General features: G+C 41.7%; 1 protein-coding gene across 5 annotated transcripts in view; it reads left to right on the plus strand.

Annotated features, from left to right (window-relative positions):
* The window catches only part of SKP2 (S-phase kinase associated protein 2), a 40071-nt gene extending 32005 nt beyond the window's left edge, over positions 1–8066 (plus strand). For 4 of the 5 annotated variants that reach the window (XM_085001541.1, XM_085001544.1, XM_085001542.1 and 1 more), the window contains one exon: positions 6109–8066. In XM_085001541.1, coding sequence (XP_084857667.1) covers positions 6109–6322 — 214 coding nt within the window. In that variant the 3' untranslated portion in view covers positions 6323–8066. 5 annotated transcript variants of the gene reach the window in all.
* The last annotated feature ends 3114 nt before the right edge of the window (positions 8067–11180 follow it).

Raw genomic sequence — 11180 nt, forward strand, 5'->3', positions numbered from 1 at the left:
TAAATATTGTAAGAGTGGTGCTTTCTTTGAAGTGAGCTGGAGGCGGTGGTGTGGCGGGGAGTGGGGGTGGAGGGTGGTGAGGTTCAAAAGAGTGAAGCAATTTAGCCAAAGCTAAATATTGAGTTAATAGCTGAGCTGGGTCCACAGCTTGGGTCTCCTGGACAGGTGCAAAATAGTCTGTATCTAATATAGTAGTTCTTCCAGGGGTTAATTTTGTATCGGCTCAGCAACTTCCACAAAATCAAGGAAGTGCACAGAAAAAAGCAATCTGGTCCGGCTTCCTTTTAAGAAGTGCTATTATTGTTATTCTCAAGCCATCCTGGGAATAATATCATCTCTCTCATTTCAAAAAGTTTTCCTGTATTTCAAAGGGCTGGAAAGTTCCTCTCACGTTAAATATAAGTATATTGCAATTTTATTGAAAACCGTAAGAAATCAGTATCTTGGGAGAGTTTCCATTGTGACTCAATGGGTTAAGAACCTGACATAATCTCTGTGAGGATGCAGGTTCAATCCCTGGCTTTGCTCAGTGGGTTAAGAATTGCTTCAGCATAGGTGGCAAATGGCAGCTTGGATCTGGTGTTGCTGTGGCTGTGGCGCAGGCTGGCAGCTGCAGCTCTGATTTGACCCCTGCCTGGGAACTTCCATGTGCCATATGTGCAGCCCTAAAAAAAAAAGAAAAGAAAAGAAAAAAGTCAACATCTTGGATTTGTTCTGAGGCCCCTTTCTCATTCTCTCCAATATTCCCTGAGTGGGGCTGCTGACCTCACCTAAGCTTCCTTTCCATATGAAGGTAATCAGACTTGTGGTTCATACCAAAGAAGGGTGGTGAATTTGAACAAAGAATTTATGTAGTTAGTCCTCACCTGACTGGTTTGGAGCTTGTAAGTTAGTTTTAAAAATTAATGAATAAATCAGATCCTTCAGCTATATGGAGTTAACTAGTAGAATTAGGGAATCCAGTAATTATATTTTTTAATAAATCACTTTAATTGATCTTAGGGCTCAGGGTCTGAGCTGCTATCTCATTTGGAAAAGCACTGCCTAAAAGGGATTGCCAGTATTTAGTTCCAGGGCTTTCATATGTTAGAGGCCAAACTCATGTACATGAAACTCTTATTAAAATCTCCTGGAATTCCCATTGTGGCGCAGTGGAAACAAATCCAACTAGGAACCATGAGGTTTCGGATTTGATCCCTGGCCTCGCTCAGTGGGTTAAGGATCCAGTGTTGCTGTGAGCTGTCCTGTGTGTCGCAGATGCGGCTCGGATCTGGCATGGCTGTGGCTGTGGTGTAGGTCGGCAGCTGTAGCTCCGATTCGACCCCTTGCCTGGGAACCTCCATATGCCATGAGTGTGGCCCTAAAAAGACAAAAAAAAAAAATCTGCCATGTGAATTTTCTAGTACCCAGAACTCCTTGGAGCCTGGAGTGTCCACTAAAAAGGTTGCTCTGTCATCCCTCCTTTCCTGTCCTTGCCATCTGGGCTCCAGCTTCATTGACAGTGGAGCCCCCGAGGAGCAGTGATCATCCTTTTTTGGTTGCTTTTCTCAGGAGACTACCCATGCGTCCTACTTTTATTCTTTCTCTCTCGAGAGTTAAAGCAGGTAATACCCAAATGCTTTCCCTTGAGCAGGGGTTAAAGAGAAGCTGTGAGCCCTCACATTATAATATTTTTTTTTTTTTTTTTTTTTTTTTTTTTTTTGTCTTTTTGCTATTTCTTTGGGCCGCTTCTGCGGCATATGGAGGTTCCCAGGCTAGGGGTTGAATCGGAGCTGTAGCCACCGGCCTACGCCAGAGCCACAGCAACGCGGGATCCGAGCCGCGTCTGCAACCTACACCACAGCTCACGGCAACGCCGGATCGTCAACCCACTGAGCAAGGGCAGGGACCGAACCCGCAACCTCATGGTTCCTAGTCGGATTCGTTAACCACTGCGCCATGACGGGAACTCCTAATATTTTTATCCAGTGGGATGGCAGTGCTTGCGTAGTAATATCTGCAGGCAGTGTGAAATGATGGTTCAAAGGGTGAGCCTGAAGTCACAGACCTAGGTGTGAACCCTCACTGCATTGTAACTGCTTTGTTTAGATATTGTCTTGAAATGAGGGAAACAGAGGCATCAGGGAGTTTAGTGACAAGTCAGATCACCAGAATAGAACAGACCACAGAAAGGTGCTGACTTGAACTTTAAGATAAAAGATATGTTTCTTTAGACATTACATAAAGAGTATACTGGTTTACTTTGTGACTCCATTAAGATGAATTTGCTAGTACCCTGTCCTTAAAAGTTTTGCAAGATAAACTGTTTCTAATTTCAGTCATTGCAGCAAGTGATGGAAAAGAAATACCTAGTAAGGATTCTTAGGATCTTCAGCTGGAATTTCCAGAAAGTCATTTTTGCTAAAGAATTTTCCTTTCTGTTTTTGTTTGTTTGTTTGTTTTAGGGCCACACCCATGGCATAGGGAAGATCCCATGCTCTGTGTTGAATCGCGGAGCTGCAGCTGCCAGCCTCCACCACAGCCACAGCAACGCCAGATCCGAGCCGCATCTGCCACCTATGCCACGGCTCACAGAAACACCAGAGTCTTAACCCACTGAGCGAGGCCAGGGATCAAACCCACATCCTCATGGATACTAGTTGGGTTCTTAACCTGCTGAGCCGCAACGAGAAGACCCAAGAATTTTCACTTCTTATCTCAGAAGTGGGAAATTGAAATTTGAGGTTCTTTCTTCCGTAATGATAATGCTTTGAAGTACTTGGGAGACTGTGGATTTTTCACTTTTAGACCAGGAGCCTTATATTTATTCCCTTGCTCCTTCCCTGGTCTGATATCGTATATCCAAGCGTTCCAATTATTCCATAGTTCTCATTTAAGTAAGAAACCCAAGCTGGAGATAGTAATCTGATCTGAGATTAGGAGAGACAAGCAGCAACAATTGTTGTGGGAGGATTTATAGTTAAGGAATTTAAGGTTTTATGAGGCAACCAGGATCATGTAGATGAGGTAGAGGCGTGAACCTGGGAAAAGGTTTATAAATATCTTTTGTTTACTAAAACTAAACAGCCATCAGCATCATTTTATCCTTCTTAAGTTAGAAATTATGGCTTTTAAATGATTCGTTTCTAGGTTCTGTCCCTTCGTTTGCTTTTCAGTCTCTTCCGTTGTATTTTCAGAGTGTTCTGCTGTGTCGTAGGTGATACCCATACAAGAGGCTTTTGGGCAGGGGGTGTCTCCTTAAAACGTCAAAGACTTTTTCTGGTTTTTGACTTGGGACTGATCATTGGTCCACCAGCCCGTGGTGCCCAGCTGACTCCTTTCTCACGTCAAACACCTGTGTCTTCCAAGAGCCTGGGAGGATTTCCTTCCTCGCCAAGGCTCCTTCCCAGTGCTGCTGCAGGAACATTTCTTCTTCTTTCATCTGCCATCCCTCCTCTTCTCACTCCCACCTATCATTTCGTCTTTGAAATACTGTCTGCTGCTAAATGCCTTAACAGCTTGGCTTCTCTGGAGATCCCAGAAGCAGAATTCTCTTGGCTATTCCAAAGTTCCCATATACTCAGATTTCCCATGAGAAGGATTTAAGGTTGGGGCAGGATTGCTCTCCTCTTAAGTGATAATAGGTATAAACATCTATGCATTTTGACCTTTCTTTATACTCCTGTTTCTGTTCCAGAGATTAGCTTTTTTCGAGAATAACAGCAATTTGTTCTTGCTGATTTTTTTTTTTTTTTTTTGGTCTTTTGCAACCTGTGGATCTTCCTGTGCACTCCCTCCCCACCCCCCTTTAGGAACACCAAGCATTTATTTTGTTTGAATACTACTTTGACTTCCTAAATGTCCCTTCTTTCTTATACTCAGCAGATATATATTAAGCATCTATAATGTTTAAGACACTTGGTTGAATGTAGAATAAATACCCCAAGAGGGGAAGTGAGAGGATGGGAAGAACAGATTTAGCATGGAAGGTCTTAAGGTCAACTGAACGGTTTGCATTCTGTAAACAGAGGGAAGCATCAAAGGCTTTTTGGGTTTTTTTTTTTTGCCTTTTCTAGTGCTGCTTCCGCGGCATATGGAGGTTCTCAGGCTAGGGGTCAATCGAAGCTGTAGCATCTGGCCTACACCACAGCCACAGCAACTCGGGATCCAAGCCGCATCTGCAACCTACAGCACAGCTCACGGCAACGCCAGATCCTGAACCCCACTGAGCAAGGCCAGGGATCAAACCCACAACCTCACAGTTCCTAGTTGGATTCGTTAACCACTGAGCCATGACGGGAACTCCCAGCATCAAAGGCTTTTGAGTAGGAGAAGGACATGCTCTGAGCTAGGCTTACAAAGATGCCTTGGTCATTGATACACATGCTCAGCTGAAAGGAAGAAAGATTGGAGGTGAGGTGAGAAGTATTAGAAGGAAGGTTTAACTTTTTTATTACTGGCTGTATGAAAATGTAAAGGATGCTTCTGGAGTTCCCGTCATGGCTCAGTGGTTAATGAACCCGACTAGTAACCATGAGGTTGCTGGTTCGATCCCTGGCCTTGCTCAGTGAGTTAAGGATCTGGCGTTGCCATGAGCATGGTGTAGGTTGCAGGCACAGCTCAGATCTGGCATTGCTGTGGCTGTGGTGTAGGCCGGTGGCTACAGCTCCGATTTGACCCCTAGCCTGGGAACCTCCATATGCCGTGGGTGCGGCCCTCAAAGGCCAAAAATATAAAATAAAATTTAAAAAAAATATAAAGGATGCTTCTAATTCTAGGTCATTGATCCGCTCATTGATCTGCAGTGGGATTTTGTTGAAATTCAAAATTAAATATTCCCTTTCCTGAGACTTTGTACTATGTGTCCCAACCTAGAGTAAATACAGATCAGAGAGGTGAATTTCTAAGCACACAGATCTGGGTTAAGAAAAAAGAATCATTACCCGAAAGTATTTATTTTGGGAAAACAGGCTCCCTTTTTTGTCAACCAGAATCTCACTGTTGACAGAACTGTATTTCCCCTAATGTGATATACCTCCTTGGAGGACTGGGTTACATGTGACAGAGGGAAATGGTAACGTAGAGAAAATGACCATTTCCTCTGTCTGCACCCAACACATGACCCTGTCTAAAATACTGTTGTCAGGAGTTCCTGTTGTGGCTCAGCGGAAACGAATCTGACTGGCAGCCATGAGGACACAGGTTCGATCCCTGGCCTCTCTCAGTGGGCTAAGGATCCAGCGTTTCCATGAGCTGTAGTGTAGGTCACAGACACAGCTCGGATCCCGAGTTGCTGTGACTATGGCTTAGGCCGGCAGCTATAGTTCCCATTCAACCCCTAGCCTGGGAACCTCCATATTCTGTGGGTACAGCCCTAAAAAAATAAAATAAAATACTGTTGTCAAATCCCTGTTAGGTTTCATTGCATATAATGGACCTGTTGCGTATTCACCAGTATTTAAAAGTTAACAACTCTGCTCACATCTTTTGAGAGGGCAGGCCTCGTTCAAATAAAGGTCAAGTCCGCATCCTCAAGTTGCACGCACCTTTTGGTGACTCCAGCATTTACTTTTACCATCACTAGCTTGCTGGCTTCTCCCCACAACACAGTGACACTTGTCAGTATAAATCAAGACTGGAGAAAGGGGAGTTCCCGCTGTGGCACAGTGGGTTAAGAATCCGACTGCTGTGGCTCAAGTCACTGCAGAGGCACCAGTTCAGTCCCCCCACTGGGTGCAGTGGATTAAAGGATCAGGTGTTGCTGCACCTGTGACATAGGTCTCAGCGGCAGCTCAGGAGTGCTGCTGGTACAGTCATTAAAAAAAAAAAAAAAAAAAAAAAAGAATGGAGAGGAAGGAAATGTAGTTGGATTTTAAATAAAACTTTGAGTTTTTAGGTGGTTAGAAATTCAACAAAAATGCACTTACGTGTTTCCTAAGGCCCAAGCTATGGCCCATGCTTTGTGAGTTGATTCACCTTTGCTATTTTCCCAAATCATTGATTGCAAGTTGTGTCTTCAGTTTGCCTTTTATAAGATATGATACAGATTGTAAAAACGAGGTCATGTAACTCTAGTGCAACACAGTTACCATAGATACAGCTACTCTGAAAGTCTCTCTTCCTTTCCAGGGAACTTGGAGAAATTCCCACACTAAAAACACTACAAGTCTTTGGAATCGTGCCAGACGGTACCCTTCAACTGTTAAAAGAAGCCCTTCCTCATCTACAGATTAATTGTTCCCATTTTACCACCATTGCCAGGCCAACCATCGGCAACAAAAAGAACCAGGAGATATGGGGCATCAAATGCCGACTGACACTGCAGAAGCCCAGTTGTCTATGAAGTATCTGTTGCAGGATGGTGTCTCCTCTTTTCTTTGAACAGGGAAAGTAGGCAGGAAGCCCAGTTGCTGGAGAACTCAGCTATTTTTATTCTTGGTTTTCCCTTGCCTTCCTTCTCCAAGTATATTAGCGAACCATTCGAGAGAGAAAAAGACAAAGTGTTGCTTCGAAAAAATGACTCTGAAAGCTTTTATCACTGCTCTACCCCTAAGAGTCTTAAGTTGTAAGAGTCTAAGTTGTAGACCTTTTAAAATTTTAGGAGAGTGAGCCTATCATTTCAAGAGAGCTTAAAGAGCAAAATTTGAGCCACCTCTTCCAAGTGCCCTTCTTATTAAATTTATTTAGAATCATGCTTAAAAATCATCACCGGCGAATTATTTTCATAGCCTGTTTGGCAACTGAACGTTCTTCTATTTAATTTTTCAGTACTGCTTTGTAAGATGTAGATTGCAAGAATAATAAGCTATTGGTATTGTAAGCTGAACAGAATGAGAATCATAGAGTAGATTTGAGGCAATCTCTTCCGAGGATAGAAAGAAATATATACATTTCAACGTTGCCTTGAGATTTGACAATGGATTTGTGGAAACAAATAGCCCTGAATAATTCACCTTAAAACAGAAATAAACAGCCAGCCAACCAGAAGTATGATGTTGGTATAGAATTTAAAGACTCAAGAGGCAGTTTTCTCTGACAAGTTAATCTGTAGAATCCTCTAGTGCATATTAATGAGGTCTCCTTTATGTACTCTGTTCCCAGGATTCTCAATTAATTGTGGGCTTCTGACTTTATGATCAAATTATGGAAACATGAGTTATTTAGCTTTGACAATGACTTGCTTTGTTTTAAAAAGATGTTGGTAACCAGTCAGTGTCTAATCCTTGGGATGTTGGATGGAAAGCCTGCCATCTTCTTCCCTCATCGCTGGGGTTCTTGAAGTTATTTTTATATTACTCTGGAATCAAATATTTTAAATTGTCCTTTTTTTTCTTTAATAGCCTCCCACAGTGATTGTTTGAAACTACCCATTTTATGAAGTTACTGGACCTAGAGTTCACCAAGCCACATGTTCCTTTCAGTCAGAAATACACACTAAAAGGAGGTGTACAGTCCATGCAGTTTGAGAGCAGTAAGCCCCACTACATAAAAGTTACATCTACATTAAAAAAAAAAAAAGTTGTACCTACATAAAGGTTAAGACTCAGGTATTGAACCTTTGATAGCATCAGTGACTTTTTAATGATCCATAGAAGCAAAAGAATTAAATTCTACTCTTTAAAAAACCCCACACACGTACAACACAAATTTCTTATTTAAATTGATGACCTCCCCACATGTTCAAAATGGAACAAAAAGCCCCATCTCATCATTTCTAGTAACATCGCTTTTTTTAAAAATCAGATTTTTCAAATCTGTTAGAAACAATGGTATGAAGTGCCCTTATCTGCTCAGACGGGAGGAAGAACATTTTAAAGTAGTGTTACACAGGAAATGATTATGCTTCAATTCCATAGTAGTTAAAAAGTGCTAAATACTACTTGAAATTCATTGTTTACAGATTAGTGACAAAGGCTGAAGATAGGATCCGGTTGGCCTCTGACTTCCGGATGTCCTCAAAATACAGTACTTCCAAACCCAAGACCAGCCATAAGCTATTTTGCTTACATGTCAGAGTAATCTGTATTTTTGTATGTGATTTCTACTTTTATAGACTTGTTTTAAAATAAAACACATTTTTATAAAAATGAGTACTTCAGCTGAGTTGTATTCCTTTTTTCTTTATCTTTGGGGTTAAAATCTGCATTTGGTGTGATGTACAATTTGTCTCCATCCTCTGAATAAGGCCCTTTAAAATAAGCCCTAACATGGTCCTTTTTCCCTCTGTCTACTTCATATGCTTGTTGTCAAGTTAAAATGTTTATAATGCTTTGGCAAGGTGCTAAATACAGGCTTGTTATGGTTTGAAGTACTTCTCAAAGGAATAATGTTTGTAAAACATTTGAAATTTAAGTGATAAACATTATAGTCAAGTACTGTCAATAAGAGTCAGCAAGTAGCACTTTCTAAATACAGACTTCATCAGCTTCTCCTACATATTTTGCTCTCATTAGGAAACTATTTGAATAGTTTATCTTATACCCAGAAATCTTCCAGAAACTAATTCCTTTTGAACTCCTCCAAATGGTAGAACAGTGATTCTTCTTGAATATCATCCAGTTTTTTGCTTCTTTTTTTGGTATTATCACTACTGTGCTTCCTTTTTTGTTTTTAAGAAAAATGTCAAATGCCAAAGGCAGAGAAGATGATGAACCTCATTATCCACTTTCAAACCTCATTATCGGCTTTCAAAGGTCACTGACTCATGGCCAGTATCGTTTCATCATCCCATCAATCCCCGCCACCACCACACACACACAGATTATTATTATTTTTTGTCTTTTTGCTATTTGGGCTGCTCCCGCGGCATATGGAGGTTCCCAGGCTAGGGGTTGAATCGCAGCTATAGCCGCCAGCCTACACCAGAGCCACAGCAACGTGGGATCCGAGCCGCGTCTGCAACCTACACCACAGCTCACAGCAACGCCGGATCGTTAACCCACCGAGCAAGGGCAGGGCAGGGACCGAACCCGCAACCTCATGGTTCCTAGTCGGATTCGCTAACCACTGCGCCACGGTGGGAACTCCAACACACAGATTATTTTGAAGCAAAACTATGACTTCATAAGTAGTTCAGTATATATACCTCTAAGAGATATTCTCCTGAATTAATTCTGAAATGTTAAAAATCAAGATGGTGTTGAAAATTCCTCAGCTGTCTATAGTGTTTCCTTACATGAGTTTGTTTTGATCAGGCTCTAAACATGGTTCATACATTGCATTTTGTTGACATTGACATGTGCTTAAGTCTCTTATTAATCTTTGACTATCCCTACAATTTATCTACCAAAGAAAGTAGTTGTTTGTCCTGTGTTCCACATTCTCGATTTTGTTAATGTGCTTGATCCCTGGCGTAATGTTTAAAGGTTTATCTGTCCCGTTTCCATACACTGCTAGTTAGAGCTAGCATCAAAAAGTTCATAACCAGTAGTGATTTGGGCACCCAAGAGATAGATACTTGGTAACATCTGAAAACAGTTTCAGCTGTCACAAGTGGAGAGGTGCAACTGGCATCTTGCAGGTTCAGACCAAGGATGCTGCGAATCATCCTCCAATATCCAAGACAGCCCCTCCCGACAAAGAATGACCTGGTCCAAAACCTCAATAATGCCAGCGTTGAGAAACCCTCATCAGGACGCTTAGCCTATCAAGGGTTTTTTCGTTTTCTGTGTTGTTTGTTGTTGTTTCTTAGCAAGGAGACACTTGAGAGGTAGTATTACAGTCCTACTTCAAGAGGCATATAACGTCTGGCTGTCATCCTTTTCATAATGGTAACATCTGCCTGTGGCCCTTGACTCCTCTCTCCTATACCTTTGCCACAAGTTCCCAAGATCCGAGGTAAATTCCAGCCAAATGCAAAATTTTTATTTTGGGATAAAGTGACTCGTGTCCCTCTATCAAGGTGAACGCAATTATAATCCAACATTTACCGCTGATCTACAACGTGGAGGATACTATGCCTGAATGACAGCACAGGGGAAGGTGCAAAGCAGGAGGAAAGGCAGTCAGTCCAGGAAAACTAGAAAGGAACACCTTCCCTCCGGATACCCTAACCTTGGAACCAAACCGCAGCCCCTCCTCCTCACCACTCCTCTCCCCATCCCCACTTAGCCAAATATCCCGGGAAGTCAAGCTCTCTTCACCAAGAGGGTAGCTCCTCACCATACAGGTTCAAGTCCTATAGCCTGTACCAAACTCATTTTATGGATTTGTTTTGCTTTAATATTTGAGTTTTCATATTTACTTGTTAGGGGATTGTATTACCAAAATGCTAACAGTTTGATATTTCTTAAACCAGATATCAAAATATCGAAACTTGCACCTGTGAACTTAAAAATCACTCTATTTTAAGGTCTTCAAATGGCAAGGGCTGTGATTGACGAGAAACAGTAAAAAAAAGACTTTTTCCATGGCCATACATTTTAAAGTTAGTAGGCACACTGGAATCTATCATATCCCAACCATTACCGTGGATTTATATTGTCTCAAACAAAAACCAGCCATTCGGTCATTTATACTGGCTTTTAAAATGAGTTTTCTGAAGTTCCTATCGTGGCTCAGTGTAAAGAGCCCGACTACCATCCATGAGGATGCAGCTTTGATCCTCTGCCTCCCCTCAGTAGGTTAAGGATCCCGGCGTTGCCATGGGCTGCAGTGTAGGCCAGCAGCTGTAGCTCCAATTCAATCCCTAGCCTGGGAAACTTCCATACCCCAAATGTGCAGCCCTAAAAAGCAAAGTAAATAAAATGCCTTTTCACTCAAAATTATTAATTTACTACTCAGGATAATAATTGTAAGTTCATTTGCAGTGGTGTAGCTGTAAGAGGCAGGGAGTAGAGAGGTAAGACTTTGGCAGTGTTTTAATCCAAAACCACATGTAAAGTGGATAATCCACAACAACCAACTTAATGGGCTAATGGAAATACTTAAAAGATTAATAGAACGAGTTTATGAAGAATCATCATCAAGAGATGGTGCTTCGAAGGAAAGATCTGAGGCAGGAGGAAAGAGCTATGTATCAAAGATTAATTACCAAGGTATTTTAAATATTTTCTTGTGAAAGCCAAGAACAACTAGTCTAGCATGCTGACAACCTGGCAAATCATTTCAGCTCTCTTCAACCATTTAAAGAAAGTAAGTGTAGGGGGGAAAGTTGCAGTTGGGGGAAATGTATTTAAAAGAACAGTCTTTGAAAACCTGCT

The sequence above is a fragment of the Sus scrofa genome, chromosome 16, assembly GCF_054392235.1.
Source record: "Sus scrofa isolate SSC_HxYL_T2T_F1_AM1 chromosome 16, Sscrofa_HxYL_maternal_Yorkshire_Landrace_v2.0, whole genome shotgun sequence".
Lineage (NCBI taxonomy): Eukaryota > Metazoa > Chordata > Mammalia > Artiodactyla > Suidae > Sus > Sus scrofa.